Source organism: Schistocerca piceifrons, chromosome 1 (genome assembly GCF_021461385.2).
Source record: "Schistocerca piceifrons isolate TAMUIC-IGC-003096 chromosome 1, iqSchPice1.1, whole genome shotgun sequence".
Lineage (NCBI taxonomy): Eukaryota > Metazoa > Arthropoda > Insecta > Orthoptera > Acrididae > Schistocerca > Schistocerca piceifrons.
In genome coordinates this window covers 170,679,529-170,699,158 of record NC_060138.1, presented here as the reverse complement: position 1 = coordinate 170,699,158, position 19,630 = coordinate 170,679,529, and the positions used below count along the sequence as shown (strand labels likewise).

General features: G+C 44.7%; 1 protein-coding gene across 1 annotated transcript in view; it reads right to left on the bottom strand.

Annotated features, from left to right (window-relative positions):
* The window catches only part of LOC124801200 (mediator of RNA polymerase II transcription subunit 13), a 203,151-nt gene that overhangs the window by 120,160 nt on the left and 63,361 nt on the right, over positions 1–19,630 (bottom strand). The window contains exon 2 of the mRNA XM_047263056.1: positions 1,173–1,572. Within this exon, the coding sequence (XP_047119012.1) occupies positions 1,173–1,572 (400 nt within the window). The remainder of the gene's footprint in view (positions 1–1,172; positions 1,573–19,630) is intronic.

The following is a 19,630-nucleotide window of genomic DNA, read 5'->3' as shown; positions in this document are numbered from 1 at the left end:
ATTCTATGATGGTAGGTTCTTGTAACGTACATTTTTGAAACTGTTCCACAGCTACGGTATTTGTCGGAAGTTACAAACTTGGCGCGCACTCAGAAGACTTAAAATAATACATACCTAACGTTTCACATTCGTAGCATTGTTTTCCGCCGAGAAAAAAAATGCGGTTACTTTCTGGGTAACCCTCGTACACCGTCTCTACTTCGGCCATCAGTACTTACTTTGGTGCCCGAATGGCAGAATACTTTCACCCTCCTAAGCTATTCCCTTAAGCATCGCCGAATTCAGTTGGAATCTACTCCTTTACCCTAGTTTTACTTTTGTTTATACTTATAAATTCCTTTCCAGACATTGTTCCGTTCAACCAGTCTTCCATGTCTCCAGAATGAATGTTTCACTCTGCAACGGAGGATGCGATGATACGAAATTCCTGGCAGATTAAAACTGTGTACCGGACCGACACTAACTCGGGACCTTTGCCTTTCACGAGCAAGTGCTCCACCAAATGGGCTACCGACTCACGACCCGTTCTGACGGCTTTACTTCCGCCAGTACTTCGTCTCATATCTGCCACGCTTCACAGAAGCTCTCCTGTGAAACTTGCAAGGCCAGCACCCCTGCAAGAAAGGACATTGCGCAAATATGGATTAGCCACAGCCTGTGGGTTTCCAGAATGAAATTTTCACTCTGCAGATGAGAGCGCGCTGATATGAAACTTCCTGGCAGATTACAACCGTATGCCTGATAGAAGCTTGGAAGGTAGGAGACGAGGTACTGGCGGAGCAAATCTGTGAGAACGGGTCATGAGCTCAGTTGGTGCAGCACTTGCCGGGAAAGGTAAAGGTCAGAGTTCGACTTTCGGTCCGGCACATATTTTTAATCCGACAGGAAGTTTCAGATCTTCCAAGTACTTTGTCATGTGACAGAAATATGTCATTGGCACATCTCTTAATTCCATTTCCGAATTTGTCTTTGGTTTCCCTTACTGCTTGTTCATTCTACAGAACGGACAACACGGGGCATAGGCTACAATCCTGTCGCGTTCCCTTCTGAACTACTGCTTCTCTTGCATGTCCTTCGCCTCTCACAACTGCAGCCTTGTTTCTGTGCAAATTGCAGAAAACCTGCTGCATTCTGACGATTGCCTGTACGATGGGTGTGAGAAAGGTACTCACCGGCGGCGATGAGCTCGGGCGCTACCAGATTCGAGAGGTCGGGCTCCTCGCCGTACCAGAAGATCCAGAGCTCCTTGGCGGCGTGCAGCGAAAGCGGCGGGTGCGTGGAGGGTGGGGCATGCGCATGAGGCGGCAGTCCCAGACCGTCGAAGTGCTGGTGGTGCGGCGCGCCCTGGGCCGCGTGGTGGCCGTGGTGCTGATGGGTCGCGCCGCCCCCGCCGCCGCCTCCGCCGCCGCCCTGGCCGCCGGCCGGCGCCACCACGCGCCGCCACACGCACAGGATGTCGTGCGACAGGCAACGCGCGTAGCTCGCCAGCACCGGGTCCTCCAGCGGCTCCGCGCTGCTGAAGCCGCACTCGCCCCATGTCAGCTTACGCCATTTTATGCCGCATAGCTCCGTCTGAGGACGAACAGGTGCATCCGTCAGGATAACGCCCACAGCCAGTGGTCGCGCTGAAGTGTCTGCCGCTCGGTATACAAGGACATATATCTGCATCAAAATATCAAAGGGACTGACACTGGAGCACGGAAGGAATAGATGATGTCGGTTCGCCGACACGTCCAAGCGCTGTAAGGTTCTGGTAGCAGCAGCTGTGCGGTTTCGTGCCTAGTCTTTTCATAGGTTCGCAACTAGAGTGCAGTGTTTAGTTCACTTTGCAGAATGTTAATAATCTTTATGAATTTCCTTGGCTATTTCACGGTCAGTGTCACACATTCCGCGAAAGAAACATGCCGCACAGCGAAACAAAGCGCATAAGAATAAATCACAATTATGTAACAGACTGCAACTGTCTGTAGGTGCTTAGTAACCGGCAGCTTAGGGACATGACAACTCTGCTCAGGACTGAAGGTGTAGCCGAATTCTTGATATGCTTCTTTGTTGCTAAGACAGCTATCCTTTAAACAACTGGCTATCACTAACTTTGTTTTTGATCCAGGTATATTAACAGTATAATTATTTTAAGCCACCCAGCTTGTTATTCGGCGTTGCCCGGTTATCTATTTTTATGTCATCCCATTTCCACCACTGGCTTGAAACTACTACAGGTGTTTTACCGCCATATATCTTTTGCTAAGGAGTAGGCCACGCATATATACACACAAAATATGAGTGACATTTCTTCCAGCGTTACGGAGTTGTTCGCATGACAACCACTTTTTACCATCACCTCGTTAAATATCTCCGTGTGAAGTATCGCGCCTCCCTCTTTTACTCTTGAGTTGCATGGTCTTACGTAGCGTTTCCAACTTTAGTTTTCTCGATGGGTATCTATTACTATAGACTAGGCGCTCACTTGAGCATAATATCTAAGCTGCCGTCTTGTTTTCAGTTGTCTTAAAATATATGAACAATGCAGATGCAGGTGTAATTTGTCTTCTAGCGGTTGTGGAACTAAATTACGGCCGCGCGGTTAGAGTCGCCATGTCACTGACTGCGCGGCCCCTCCCGCCGGAGGTTCGAGTCCTCCCTCGGGCATGGGTGTGTGTGTTTGTTGTTCTTAGCATAGGTTAGGTTAAGTTAGTTTAAGTAGTGTGTAAGTCTAGGGACCGGTGACCTCTGCAGTTTGGTCCCTTAAGAACACTCACACATTTTTGAACAACTGAGTTACGCAGAGGGAGATGCACCCATGTTTTTGTACAAATTTGCTTAAATAAAATGTCATTCTCAAATACTTTGATGTACACTACGTTAATTAACAACCCATTTACTGATTTTATGTTTTTGTTACTTGAAGGACGCAGAGAGTTAGCCAACTGAGTACCGAAAGGCCAGCTTCTGAAGTTTATATGGGAACAGCGACCCGAAAACTGCAGATTCTGTATATTGAGGGAAATGGAAAGTGTTAGCGAGCTTATCTTCAGTACAGATATAAGCCATTACTAGAGACAGAAAATTGGTGTGAGTGGCTGGAACTTCACAAGTGGAGATCGCAACACAAAATGCCCGGAGGACGTGCACGTGCAACATACCGACATCTTTCTAGCTTTGAGAAGGGACGTGGGAGCATCATACAGACTGATCACACAGGCAGCTGGCTGTAGTGCAATGAATGCAGAATCAGTGTTGACGAGGTGGACTCAGAGCAACAGGTGACAAAGAATGGAAGGCACGAGTAATTACTGGACTTCAACACGATGAAGTCATAACGTTGTTCGATTGGTCTGCCGAGCAGACGGATGACAATAACTGAAATCCGGACAGTGATTATAGGTAGAGTATTAAGCGAGGCGTCTGTAACAGATTAATGGGAGCTGGTCAGAGATACCGAGCTGCCATGAATCTTTCCGCTGACACCACTCCATAGGCCACAGGGACTTACGTTCCGTAGAACAAGAGTCAACTGAGACACTGAGTGGCATTATCTGGTGTTCAACGACAAGTTTCGCTTCAGTTTGAGGCGCACACACCGACGTCAACACGCCAGTAGACGGCGTGGTACAATTCTCGCGAAACATCATTCTCTAACTTGAAAAATCATGTTGCGGGGGGCTACTGGATACAGGGCTGATCTGGCAAGTGTGCAAGGGACATTGAAGGGGCCATTTTGTGGCAAGAGTGGTTAAGCCCTGTTGTCATACCCATCGGTACCAAATACCTTGAGGATCCGTGACCCGTAGAACATGTCTAGGATGCGATAGGAACTAACTTCTTCAACCGACACACCAACTGTTAGAGGAATGGTGCGAAATTCAAGTTGATGTTCGGAGGTTGTTTGCTTCAATGCCAGAATAAATACAAGAGTGTATCCACACCGGTGAGGGTCACAGCTCTCACTGACGTTGGCGCTGGACGTCAGTTGCGAAAGTAATAAAGTCCAGTAATTTAATATGCGTTATCTGATGAACATAGCAACTAAGTTAGACAAATATCGAGTGGTGCATCATGGTATAAGCCTTTCCATTACTATTATGACCACTACAGTTCGTTTTCAAATATTTTTACATGTTCACACACACACACACACACACACACACACACACACACACACACACACACACACACGTGACGTGCGTGATGTTTCTCTTTTCTCTGTTTCTGCAAATGGCGAATATTCTTTGAATCTGTTCTACCGGTGTCGTTTGACACTGACACAACAAACACTGGTCCCCAATAACACCCTCGGCAAAAAGTTTTGAACAGGTGTGTAACTACCCACAGAGGGCCCGCATGGGCTTTAACTATCGTATGGCAGCGAAAGATGGTAGTTATGCTAATGTAGGGACGGGATTTATGCTGGAACAAAATTAGTTCCAACTTTGGCCACAAGGTGCAAATCTGGCGTCGTGCATCCAAGAAAGACTTGTAGAAATGTTTCCACATGTAATGGATTAGAAACGGGACGTAGGCAGGAAAGCTCAAATAAACGAAAAAGGCACAATGCTGGTTTTATTATTAACTGCCGCATCCATAATTTGTTCAATATGAGCACCAGGGACGTCGACAAGATGCTGCATCCGTAAAACGACGTGATCAACTGTTTTTCGCAACAGTTTCGGTGGAATCTAAGCAAATGTTCCTGTATACTGGCTTTCAGAGTAGGTACAGATTCAATGTGTCCGTGGTAAACGCGTTCTTTCAGATATCACCAGGGGCAAAAGTTACATGCGTTCAGATCACGTTACCTTGCAAATCATGCCTCTTGAAAACCTCTGAAGATAATTCGTTTATGGGAGGCTGCATTAAGCAGATCTCTCACGAGATGAGCGACATGAGCTGTTGCCCCGTCTCACATGAAAACAGTGGTTTCCACACAGTTCCGCTCTTCCAAAGTAGGAACCAAATGTTGTCTCGATAACGTGCAGACGTCACGGTACACCTGACAGATCCTTTGGATTTGTTCTCTTCACAAAACGGGCCGAGAATAAAGGTGCTTGTGAATCCACACTACACATTCACATACGGCGAGCGCAATGGTTCCTCGTGCACAACACCCGGTTTAACAGTACCCCAAAATCTGCAGTTCTGCTTCCTGTAGTGAAAAATGTGCATCACTCCCTAGAATATTGGCCAGCCACATGTCATGAACTTTGTCGCTGCGGATCATGATAGGTTTCAGTTGCTGCACCGCCTGGATCTTGTACGGGTACCAGTGTCTAATAGACCACAAAACTTCCGTACTGTTGGCCACGCGAACGGACTAACACTACACGGGGTCACCGTGCTGCATAGCCAGTTAAAGCAACTAACTTCCACCGGGATAGGGCACGTTCCTGTATCAGATGCCACACCAAGCTCATCCTTGTTTTCGAATTTCATCATCATCTAAAACCATTTAATGACATCAGGACTCTTCTCAGACCTTTCAGTCGGCGACACAATCTAAATGCCGCACTGTAATTGCTGCGGTTCACATAAAACATTTTCATTAGCAACGTACGGTCTCTCTTCTCGATAGCCATACCGTTCACCCAAGTTATGACTTGTCAAATCACAGCGTCAAATAGTGTACAGTGTCAGATTTGCATTGGGTGGCCACAACTGGAACTAATAGTTCTTCCAGCGTAAATCGGTTCCACATTAACGTAGTAGCATATCTACTAAGTTTCGCTGCCATACGATAATTACAGCCCAGAATGCACCTTCGTGAGTTGCTGCACTTTAATTTTAACCACCCGGTACAATCTGTGTTTACGGGCGTTACGCTTATCAGCCGTTGTTAGTAGTTAGTCACGATGTGTGTGTGTGTGTGGGGGGGGGGGGGGGGGGGGGAGAGGACATAGACGTTGTCAACAGCCGCACGACATGACTGGTGGGAAACATTGTAAATTAAAGAAAGTATTGCAGGTGGGGCAGGCGGACTTTTTTAACCATGCACTTGACGAACAGTTACTGAGTTTCCTTGTTCCGCAAAACAGTATTCATGTTAGTGTTAAAAGTATACTCAAGTGCTGTTTTATCAAGTCATAGGTATACTCCAAACTAATGTTTTCGTAAAAGCGATGTCTCGACCGTGCAGTCGTACAAGGCCAGTCTAGCAAAGTAGTTTCGTTATGTTGGAGTTACAGGGAGGAGTGGAAACCATTGAGCTCACAGCGTCCAGAAAAAAAAGACTCACTCCCACTTGGAGAGACAAAACTAATTTTAAGAAAATATTTCACTGTCTTACTTCAACAATGCGTGTAAATATAGCATCAGTAACGCAAGACTGCTATTATAGTGAAAATTTCCGTAAGCGAGATAGAAGATAAGGTCGAGTACTCTACACTATCACGAGAATGACAAGTGTTTTCCGTTCTGCCTTTTGTTCTGTCCAAGAACAAAACAAGTTTGAATTCTGAATTCTTGTATAAGGCTTGCTCTTTTAAAAGTCACGGCCTGATTCCCCACTCCTCGTATTATAAATGACCTACGTGTTGACGATACATCTAATTTTTGATATCACGTACTTATTTCACATAGTGTGGTAATTCATTTAGCTCTTGTAGCTCACCTTTCGCATGATCTTTAAAAATGCCTAGTTTCCATACCCTTCTCTCGCATCGAGGACCTGGTACTCGTTTCAGGTTGTTAAGGTGCCTCTTGCTAATGCGAATTTTGCAAGTTTTGTCTGTCTAAAACTTTTTAAGTTAAAGCCTTGCCATTGTTCTGCAGACTGGTCACATAGAGTTATCTACATCAATAAAAAGTATATGTGAAAGAATCATCGAGAGCAATTACATTGTTACAAGGAAATGGGACAGGCAATGCTGTATCATTTCTGGATCATCTCATTACGACGGGTCAGCAATGCCTTAAGAACTTGCTTATAGGTGGCCGTGTTAAAGGGAATCAAATTTTCATGTTTAACTATCTTATTCACCGTAAGAGTATTATCAGATACTTCTTGGGACATGGAAAATAGCACTAGTCGTGCATAACGTCTCAAAATACCAAATTTCATCCCGGTAAAAAGTTACTCTATCAAAGCTAGCAAACGGTAAGCAATTAGAAAATGAGATAAACATGGATAGCTCATGCCTACATTTGGCGCCTGTCAGAAATTGCTACAGATAGCGGTCTGCCAACGGCCAATGGAACACCGTAATATCTGCGGTGCAGCGCCCCGCGACATCTGGCGAGCCATCTACGAAGCTTACAAGGTCGAGACCAGCTGGTACGGCGGGGAAACGCCTGCGTCGGCGAGCCGCTTCCGCTATTCGCCCGTCTGCCTACCGCCAACTTCCAGCGCCCAACTGCTGCCGAATCAACGTTAACACGTAACATTCCGTAGAGAGAACTATATAACTGACAGTTATTGCAGTCGCCGTTCAAACGCTAATCAGTTTTTTTCGTATGACTTCTTTTCATTTGGGAATATTCATTTACGTCGCCCACGAATTTTCCTTACATTTTGGTGATTATGGTGTTTAGTCTCAATTGTACGCTGTATCCACCCGTGCTGTTATCACATCTGCCACTTAATTACTGCGGAATCAAATACTAGATGATAAATTAATTCCTAGGCTTTGTGATTTTGTCGTTGTCAACCTGTTCTGCATTTCAAAAAATAATATTATAACTAAAAAGTCTTTACCGTTTTAGGGATTCGTAGATGACATGCCACAACGCTCGTAACATTCTTAGATGATACAAGTACGTAGACATATCCAATATGAGAGTGTTTTCTAACAGGTCACCTTCAAGTTTGGAGTAACTAGCTTCTACGTATTAAACAATAGAGTAACAGCTGAGTTCTCTCTACAATTACTGGAAAATATGTTAGGTTGACGCATAAGTTCGTAGCGTTTTTGTTTGAATGCTGATATACCGGTTACTATACGTTTATTTGTCGATTATCATTTTTATTTGTAGTTCACTGTTGCCATTTCCGTTTACATGTTGCCATTTTGTCATTTGGACTTGGTGAATGGAGCTGTGGACGCTAGAAAATGGAGTGCCAAGGGAGAAATCTGAACATTTCCTGCATTTTTTTTGTTTTAGTTCAACAGAAGGGTGACACCAGCGGAAGCAGCCAGAAACATTTGCGCCGTGTATGAGGATACGCCGTTGGACAGAGTACAACAAGAAAATGGTTTTCTCGTCTTAAAGAGGGTCTTTTTGACGTTAATCACTCTCCACGCTCAGAAAGACCTACGGGGTTTGATGAAGATCGTTTAAAGGCAATAATCCACAAGGATCCACGCTAGTGTACTCGAGAACTGCCAAATGTGATGAACTGTGATCATTCCAACATTGTGCGAAATTGCAATGTGAAAGGTTCAAAAATCGGGTGTATGGGTACCATATGCTCTAAGCCAAAAACACAAATAGCGGGTGGCCATACGTGCATCTCACCTTGCTCGTCATCAATTGGCTGGTGAACAACACCGACCTTTACTATTCTGTACCGTTATCGGTCACGAGAAATGTCTATGCTAACGCAAGGAGAAGAATGGAATGGTTCAATCTACACAAAGCAGCAACTCCCCGTATGAAGACCTGCGAGCATACACAAAAACTATTGTTATGCATCTGGTTGGTTGGTTGGTTTGTTTGGAGTACAAAGGGATCAAATTACAGGGTCGTCAGTCCGTTTTTCCTGACGCAAGCAAGGCTCAAGGTACAAAAACACCCAACACCACACCTAAAAAGAAAACTAATGGAACGAACAAAAATCGGGGAAAACATATACCACAAGAAAAAGCAGAAGAAGGTATTAAAACCATAGAACATATGGTCTGAGCTGGCTGATCACAATAAAAAGAGGATGAGCAAGCCACTCTCAAACACATTAAAATGGCCACCCCAAAAAGACAAGGCGAGATTAAAAATGTAGGGAAAAGACGACCACCAAGACAAACAAATGCAAAGAAAGTGCGACAAAAGTTAAAATGGAAAGAGGGTGGCGATCTCAGAGAGGAGGCTTAGATGGTACGATAAAAACCCCTCTCACGAATTAAACGTAAAACTAAAACTGCTGTTCAGAAATTGTCGCGCCCAACACCGAAGGTAGGGTGCTGGGAAGGTTAAAAGTCCGCCACAGAGGGGCTAAAAGTGGGCAGTCCAGGAAGATGTGGACAACAGTCGTATGTGAGCCACAGTGACACCACAGTCTGTGGTGACACCGAGGTGGGTCCTCGCGACGGAGGAGATAGCTATGTGTTAGCCACGTATGGCCAAAGCGGAGCCGGTTGAGAACAAGTGTCCCTGCGAGAGGCCCGCATGGAGGTCTTCCACACATTCGTAGTCTCCTTAATGGCACGCAGTTTGTTGTGCGTACTGAGATTATGCCATTCCGTCTCCCAAAAGTTGAAAAACCTTGCGGCGTAATAATGATCGCACGTCAGTTACGGGGATTCCGACCTCCAGAAGCGGTTTCCGTGTAGCCTGTTTGGCCAGCCGTTATCCATCTGGTGGAATGGCGACGGTGTGTGTACTACGAATTGTTCCCCCATCCCCCCGATGTAGCCATCACTGCTGACATTTATTGCCAACAACTGAGGCGTCTTGCAGACGCAATCCAAGAACAACGACCAGGAAGACCGCGTGTAGTGATTATACTCCACCATTGCGCACACATTCATTCCGCTAGACTGGCAAAAACCTCTATACAGGAGTTGGGTTTGAAAGCCATTCGGCACCCACCTTATTCACCTGATCTTGTGCCCTCAGATTTTTACCTTTTCGCTCTCTTTCGATCAGTCTTCAATGCACTTCCTTTTCAGATGAGAATGCGCTCCTAACATGGCTCGATCAATTCTTTGCCCCAAAACAACGTGAGTTCTACAGTCGCAGAATCGGAAAGTTACCCCAGGGTTTGTAGACAATTGTAAACAGTGATGGCTAATATATTACTGTTGACTGAAGTCTCTTATGTGTATCTTTTGTCTTTATTATAAGGAAAAATGCTACGAATTTATGTACCAACCCAACAGATCCATTCAGAACATTCTAGTTACGAAATATATTTCACAAACAGGAAGACGCACCGAAAAATGTGCATTTTAAACGTGTTGTGGAACAGACTATTAGAAACTGGACACTGTTCACTGCACTCCTTTTGAAAATTAAAGACGACATTGCAGCAGTGATCACGAGGACAATATTCTGATTATTAGTTCTATAATACTTTCACGGTGTGGGCGATAGTAGGAAATGACAGCTGCATTGTGAAGAAAGTAAAAGAATTCGTTATTAACAGCTATTTCGTCACGGGATGCAAACGGCCTTGCCGCAGTGGTAACACTGGTTCCCGTCACATCACCGAAGTTAAGCGCTGTCGGGTTGAGCTAACACTTGGATGGGTAGCCATTCGGTCTTCCGAGTGCTGTTGGCAAGCGGGGTGCACTCACCCCTTGTGAGGCAAACTGAGGAGCTACTTGATCGAGGTAAACTGACATACGGCTGGGAGCGCGGGGTGCTGACAACATGTCCCTCCGCACCCGCATCCAGTGACATCTGTGGACTGAGGATGACACGGCGGCCGGTCGGTATCGTCGGGCCTTCAAGGCCCGTCCGTGCGGAATTTAGTAGCCTAGTTCGTCATGGGCTGACCATGACTAGCTTATAGGGTAGAGATATTTTCAACGGAACATGCAGTTTTCACATGGAATATATATTTTTAGTCCAATGCGTTTCCGACCTGCATCATGATTTTCAAACACTATACAGCCGTTTTTGAGAGTTATATCTGCTTCTTGTTATCATCTAAACAGTAAACGAACAATAGAATAATTTTTTCACGACTACTGCGTCTCAGACGAGACTGACGGATCAATCAAGTATCATTAATTATCACATTCATTTTGCCACAAAATATTAGTCTTCTGTATTGATAAAAACTGATATCTACTCTTACACTTTAAATTAGTCAACATTTTTATGACTACACTGATGGTCTACTGGTAAAGTGCGTTCATATCAGCGACAACCGAGGGGCTGCGGAATCGAAACCCAGTCTGACCAGGAAAATTTTCAGTCCGCGTTTAATAAATCTAACCTTGACTTCTCAACGATGTGAGTTGTCGCCAGAACGACATGTCACTCGCGTTACTCATCAAATTTTAGGTCTTCTTTACCTAGTTGGATAACTGGGGTGACGGCAAACTAACATACTGACATTCGGACATTGGCCACACGCAACTATTATTATTAATGTTGTTGTTTTATTATGTGGCTCAAATTTCAATTTAATTTGGTATTCATGCATAATCAATGCAGTAAATGTAACGCATAAATAAATGTAGTAAATGTAATTATTTTCGCTTATATACGTGATGAAATTAGTAAGACGCGGTATTTTTTTACCCTCATACAGAAGACGAACATTATGTGGTTCAATGAAGGTAACCACTAACAATACTTTATTAGTTCGTTAATCTCGTAAAATTAACACCTGCATCACGTATTTCAGCGCCGCCAAACTAGAATGTAGTTCTTGAAACGAGAGCTGTAGCTCCATAGCACATTGTATTAGAGCAGATATTTAAAAAAAACTGATTGAAGACAGAATATTGCTATTAAAGCCTGTTAGTATAGTACGCTACGGTGGATTTAAGGCGGCTTTCGTGCTGAATTCAGTGTGGCACCAAGAAATTGCTGCAGTTAATTTTTCAAAACGTTATTTCTCGAGCCCGTGACCCATGAGTCGGCGTTGGGGCTAGAGCGGTGCTCCCACGGCCAGTGTAGATCTGGCAGTGGCGCGCGCGCACCCGCCCAAGGTCAAGCGACACTGGTTCTGGCCGCCATGCCGCGGCGGCGAGAAAGGCGACCACCACGCAAACAATATGCCGAGCCGAGCGGCTAGCTCCCGCACCTGCACGGCCGGCGGATGCTCCGCAGGCACAACGGGGCGCAGCTTGAACCACGCAGTTTCGCTCAATCAAGATTAGCCCACCAAAACAATATGTGACGAATTTGAGCGCGACAGTGATTTCAAAGACGTGTACAACGCTCAACTGTATTATGTTACTCAGGACAGTATCCTACTACAGGGCAATATCCTGTCTCTTCCCAGCAGTCAGTTATATTGAAATCACATGTCCTGTCCTGCCCCCCCCCTTTCCCCCCGGTACCTGTGGCACAATACCTAAGTGTATTAGCAGTTCCCGATATGCAAATGAGCAGACCATATTCTAAGGCTCAGGCAATCGTCCCTTAATCGTCAAACTGGAAATTCTCGTGCCCCGAGTGTCACGATCCCTACTCGATAGCCGAAAATCTACTTGTAGATCCTCAACGTAAGATACGATGGTTGGAACTAATTGTGGCAACTATTTATTTAAAGCTCGTACAAAATAGATACGTGTTTCCAAGTTCTACTGACCTTCAAAGTAGTCACCAGCATAGTGTATAACCCGTTGCCAGCGACGTGGAAGTCGTAGGATACTCTTAGCAGTGCCAGTTGGGTTGACAGTTCGAGGGGCGCGGTCTATCGCCCGACGAATTTGTAGCAGTTTTGAAGCGGATGCCGTGAAGTGTCTCCTTCAGTCATGGGAGTGCAGTAGGTGGTATAGCACTTAGCAGCTCCATTAGTCAGACAAATCAGTAACAGCTTGCACTGTACGTGCTTGAGCAATGTCCTGCAAAATGATGATCAGGTCCCGCAGAAAGTGTCATCACTTCTGTCTCTAAGCTCGTCGTAGGTTGTGTTCCAAAAATGAACAGCATAGAGACAGAAGTGACGACACTTTCTGCAGGACCTGACCATCATTTTGCAGGACAATGCTCAAGGTGTTATTGATTTGTTTGACTGATGGGGCTGCTAAGTGCTATACCTACTGCACTCTCCTGACTTACGCTCTCTTGAGTTCAACTCGATTTCTAAACTGAAGGAACATTCACGGCATTCGCTTCAGAACCGCTACGAATTCGTCGGGCAATAGACCGCGCCGCTCGAACTGTCAACACAACTGGTACTGCTAAGAGTATCTTACGACTTCCACATCGCTGGCAACGTGTTATACACAATGCTGGTGACTACTTTGAAACACGTATCTATTTTGTATGAGCTGTAAATAAATAGTTACCACTATTAAGTTCCAACCCTCGTACTTTCAAGTAACGGACATATCGGAGTACAGAGTGACAGCAACAGTTTAATTCGATTGACTTGGAAGAAGCAATCTGCTGTAATTTACTCATTAAGCGATTTTTTATGTTTACAATGTTAATTCTTGTGTCTGTTAATAAAGGATCCCATAAAACTTACTACCAGTGCCACGCAATGTTAATAATTAACATCTTCAGCATAAAGTAGTACGTACATTAGATGAAAGAAAAGTAATAACGTTTATATATGTTGCTGTTTATGGAGAGACGATAGGTAATTCAGGACGATGAGAGCGATGTATCGGAAACTCACCTTAAGTACATCAAATAATTATGTAATTTGTGAACATGTTAAATAACAAAGTAGTTGGTGAAATCTCTAATATCGTTTTACACACTGACAACAGTACTTGTCCCATAATAGTTTCCTGTGAGGCACCCGAAGTTACTTTCGCTTTAGTTGACCATTTGATAACAAAATAATCGAAATATTAACAAATGTGAAGGTATTCGGTATGGGCAGAACCTTGGTTATCGGTTTAGACTGTCGTTAAGCGTCCAATGCTTTTAAGAAATTTAGGAAGACAGACTTTATCTGTTAATTTGCGTCTATTTTCTGAAAGTTATTGGGAGGTATAGATTTCTGGAAAAGACCTGAGTTACATACAAGACTTTTTTCTTTAATATGAGCAGATACATCGAAAGAGCTCAATGGATGCAATAATGTTTCGAGATTACAATATGACAAGATCCTGCAAGAGACTGACGTTAGGGACATGCCTGGTACGTAATTCCGAACGCAAGTTCATTTCCATATATACTGCTGTGGTTTGCGGTTTTCTCAATTACGCAGGATTATTGTGTGAGATATGAAAATAGTTAATTCCGCAGCGTATTCAATACAAACCATGAGGAATTCCCCAAACCCTTACGCCCTGTCCTCTTCAAGCAATTTATATCTTTTTGCAATGCCTAGGAGTGATTTTTAATATCACTTATTTAGGGATTTGCGCAGAGATCAGAACGTTGCTACGGTAATGGGATCCTCAACCGGGAACGCAGTCTGAAGATGACATTTGATATTTACTTTATGCTTCAAGTTACACCGTCGACGTGCTTGACAGCAAGCTGTTGTAGATTTCAGGCATTGGCTCTTCACACCACTTGTCTGCTTTGGCACAGGACTTCAAAATGGCTGACATAAACCACGCACCAAATCAAAAATACGTAAATACCTGTCATAACAAGAATTGTCGTTTTTATGGTATCACATCCATTATCTTCCGTAGCTCATAACCAGACTTTTCTTATAGAGAAAGATCCACGGTAAGCTCAATGTCATCAGAAGCTGCATTCCAAAAAAATAATACAGAAGCAAAGTAAATATTAACAGTGTTTTGTTCATCTATGTTTGCACACGTATATGACATATGCCACGGGCCAAGGCACGCGTCATGTATAGATAGTTTCAAGTGAACCCTAAGAAGTGCGTGGGACCTTGTGGAGCGCTTTCGGACGCATCAAAATAGTTTCAGTAGCATATAGTTTGGTATCTAGCCTCATAATATAGCTTTTATCATGCCCTCAACAAGTTATACTGTAATATGGGCGAATTTAAGAACCATAGGTACGGTATAATACTTAAATATTTACGTTCTGTGTATTGATTACATCGTCCTGTGCAAAATTACGTGCCATAATTTACGTCAAAGCGTGTGCAAAGCGATCTCTCCCCGTTTGACTCCCTTTTCACATATGAAGGTTAATAAACTGGCCGTGTTTATGGATCCTAGCGATACACCGGTCGGCTATGTCGAATGGAAGGGTAATTCCGGACAGAGCCTTCAGCGCGCGCTTCGGAAGGAGGCCGGCTGGGTCTGTGGCGCTCGCTGTACCGTTGGTTGCGCCAACACAAGCCGTGCGCGCAACCAGGTGCAACATCCAGGCATCCTATGTTCCCGCTCAACAACTCTGCCTGCCCACCTGGTCTCACTCACAATGCACGTGTGTGCTTTGTGGTTGCAGAGTAGCTAGAACAGCAAATTTCATTAGTCGACGTCTTAAATGAAAAGAGTCTTGAACTTAGGATATAACGATACATTTGACAGTATAACTATCGCTATGATGAAATCGCACACTCCATTTTTCCCCCTCAGGCATTATCCGTGTTGGAAGGCAATACCCATCGCTTAACTGAGTATAAAGAAAGAGTTATACACATTCCGTTGAAAATTACTGATAATTAGCGTGAATGGTACAGGAAGGGAAGGACAGGAAGTGGAAGGGGATAAGGAGAATATTGTTGCTGCCTTACGGCCTGTAGTGATCGATTTGTCTCGGATCTCAATCTCGACAGCGATACAACTGGGGTGAATCGGCGTTCAATCAGATTAATGTCAAGACTACAAATCTAGAGACTTGGGAGTTCAACTCTCCGTGTGCTCTAGGACATTTTTCGGAACTTATTGATTTCCCCTCAGAAAATAATTTGTTACTGCGAAGAATGCACCTTGGTTCGTCAAAATGAAGATCACGCTGTTAACTGGCTGAACCAATTCAAAGGCACAAGAAGGTGAGGATGTACCACCAACAATAGACCATGCTTAGTACAACACTGTAGTGTTGTTCTGGCTGAGACCGGTTTTACCTTAAAACCGAAAAACAATCTGGACATGCTGAACATCAGAAGAGAATCAAAGACCTACAACCTGAAGGAATCGTGTGATTTTTCAAATGGAGCTCACAGGCTCGAACGAGGAAAATCGTGGTCGGATCACGTGAGACCCTACACATTAATCCAGACACCATTCTTTTAAAAAGGAAGCCCCGACGTGTCCTCAAACAAGCATTCTGTTCACACTTGTAACGGCTCGGGCGGTTAATATGCTAAAGCCTCTACCAACAATACGCCCACACATCATGATACTTCTGTCGTTACATATTGTAGCTGTCCGACTTGGTATGTCCATATGTATTTACAAAAATAATTCATTAACTCTCCGCTGGCATCTGCTAATAACTTGCCAACTGACGTTAGCTACGTAACAGCAGAAATGAATGCTAAGAATAAGCAAGGACGCGAGTTAAGCGTTTAACGCCCGGTCAATGGCTAGGTATTGGAGATGGAGCAAAAGCTCAGTTTGAACTAGGATGGATAACGAGATTGGACGTGTCTGAACCACTCCATCAATCGCTTCAAGCGATATACTGATACCGTGTAAAACCTAGAGCAGGATTACGGAATCGCCGCTCCTCCACTATAGTAATCCAGGGCATTCTACATTACTTATTGCAGCCCAGCCCGTCGTCCTAGACGGATAGTGTTATTCACAAACGTAACGTCGAAAGTGCTCTCTATGCTTCTTACGTACATTAACGCTCTGTCGGTTATGGTAGACAGTAATCAGACTGCTCGTGACACTGCTGGCAACGAGAAAGTGTCATGATTGAGTGGTTTAGTGGGATTCATGATGACTGACAATTTTTATTTGTTGTAATGAATGGCAGCTTGCTCTTAATGAACAAAAATGTAAGTTAATACAGACGAGTAGGAAAAATTAAATTCGAATACAGTATTACTGGTGTGCTGACTGACACAGTCACGTCGATTAGATATCTAGGTGTAACGTTGCATAGCGATATGAAATGGAATGAATACTTAAGGACGATAGTAGGGAAGGCGAGTGGTCGACTTCAGTTTGCCGAGAAAATTTTAGGGATACCTAGCTTATCTTTAAAAAGAGACCGCGTATAGAACACTAGTGCGATCCAGTCCTGAGTACTGCTCCGGTGCTTGGGATCCCCAGAAGGTAGTATAAAAAGAAGACATCGAAACAACTCAGAGGCGTTCTACGGCGTTTGTTACCGTAATGTTCAATCAGCACGCGATTATTACGGAGATGCTTCGCGAACTCAAATGTGAATCCCTGGAGAAAACACAATGTTGTTTCTGCGAAACACTACTGAGAAAATTTAGAGAATCGGCATCTGCAGCCGACTTTTGAAACATTATACTTCCGCCAACGTACATTTCGCGCAAGGACCGCGAAGACGAGAAAAATTCGAACTCTTACGGAGGCACACAAACTACTGTTGTTGTTGTTGTTGTTGTTGTCTTCAGTCCTGAGACTGGTTTCATGCAGCTCTCCATGCTACTCCATCCTGTGCAAGCTTCTTCATCTCCCAGTACTTACTGCAACCTACATCCTTCTGAATCTGCTTGGTGTATTCATCTCTTGGTCTCCCTCTACGATTTTTACCCTCTACGCTGCCCTCCAATACTAAATTGGTGATCCCTTGATGCCTCAGAACATGTCCTAAACAACCGATCCCTTCTTCTAGTCAAGTTGTGCCACAAACTTCTCTTCTCCCCAATCCTATTCAACACCTCCTCATTAGTTATGTGATCTACCCATCTAATCTAACACGCGAGAATTACAGAAATGCTCTGAGAACTCAAATAGGAATACCTAGAGGGAATATGGAGCTCTCTTTGCAAAACATTACTGAGAAGGTTTAGAGAGCGGCACTTGCGACTAACCGCAGTAAGATTCTACTGTCACCAATGTACATCTCGTGTAAAGACTGATGACAATATAAGAAAAATTAGGGCTCGTGTGTTTCATAAAGTGAAACTTATATACTTGTGGATAACGGCCTACCAACAAACTTGTACTGTAGAAAGTCTTTTTCCTAGTTTCACTTGCGAGTGGAACAGGAAAGGAAATGACTAGTAGTGGTGCAAGTGATACACAACATTGTGGCATAAGGAGTTCGTATGTAGATGTATCTGTAGATTCAGTCCTTTCGATTAAATAGCTTAAGCTGCGAAACGACTGGAAATGGAACGAGCAGAAAACCTCAGAGTGACGGTGAATGGCCGACTAAGTCTTATTGGGAGCGTTCTGGCGAAGTTCAAATGGTTCAAATGGCTCTGAGCACTATGGGACTTAACATCTGTGGTCACCGGTCCCCTAGAACTTAGATCTACTTAAACCTAACTAACCTAAGGACATCACACACATCCATGCCCGAGGCAGGATTCGAACCTGCGACCGTAGCGGTCATACGGTTCCAGACTGAAGCGCCTAGAACCGCTCGACCACACAGGCCGGCCCTCTGGCGAAGTGTAGTAACCATATAAAGGATACTACGTACAGAATATTTGTGCAACAAATTCTTGAATACCGTTCGAGCGTTTGGTATCCCCACCATGCCCACCGAAGTAATTCAGAGGCGAGCTGTTGGGGACACTGTAAGGAGAAAATAATGGAGTTAAGAGCTTGTCAGGGGCATACAGAGAATCAGCACCCTCGAACTAGCAACGTGTGTATGTAGATGTAGAAGGTTGCAGCAATAGCAACCGCCTTCAGTCCGCGCCCCGTGTCTAGCAGTCCAGCAGCCGGCTCCGCCCGGCAGGCCACAGGTAGTACGACGGAAAGTGCTGTTTTCTCTTTGTCGGCGTTGCCAAGCCTCGTCCGCCGTGGGAACAACGTCCGCTTCGCTTATCTGGGTCAACAATTGGACTCGCGGCTCCGTAGGGAAAGAACTGTCAACCAACGGCGGGTGGTGGCTCCGCTCACAAGCACAACAGATTATTTGCTCCCGAAGAAAGATTTCGTGGGAATGACTGCCTTCGAGAAAGCCAGCCGATGTAAAAACAGGTCCTCCGCATTATTTAATGCCTTTCCCCAGCAACAATGCGCATCATTAAAAGAGAATTTTTGTAACTAGGCAGTTCTATTATTTTGTAAAGTTCATTACATTATGATTATTCACAAGAATAACTGCATTTATATCAAAGTCTTTCAAAATGATTACCCTCGGTGTAATCGTTCAAATGTGTGTGAATCCCCATGGAACCAAACTACTGAGGTCATCGGACCCTAGACTTACACACTACTTAAACTAACTTATGCTAAGAACAAAACACACACACACACACACACACACACACACACACACACACACACACACACACACACAACGCGCGCGCGCCCGCCCCAGGGAGGACTCGAACCTCCGGCGGGAGCGGTCGAGCAATCCGTGACATGGCGCCTCAAACCACGCGGCCACTCCGCACGGCCTGTAATCTTTGAATGTACACGGAGTGACCACGAAAATCTAAATTCCGCGTTCTGGTCCTACATGGGTCAATCGCGCTCGATCGACCACCGTGTCATCATCCTGCCAATGGCGTGAATGGATGCGATATTGGGGGGGGGGGGGGGGGGGGGGGGCATGCTGTCAACTCAATGGCTCTCCCGGTCGCTTTCGGGATTCTTGACCCTGAAATCGCTACTAATTGGTGAAATGGCTTCTCAATTGCCCTCACAAGGCTGGGTGCATCCCGTACCAACCCCTTCACCAAAGCGAACCCGGGTCCCACTATATGGCCCCTTTCGCATGGCTAATAACAACGAAAGGCATGTAACGTCGTTGATAAGCACTCAAGCTTCCCTTGACAGAGCCGCCTGAATCTGTCATA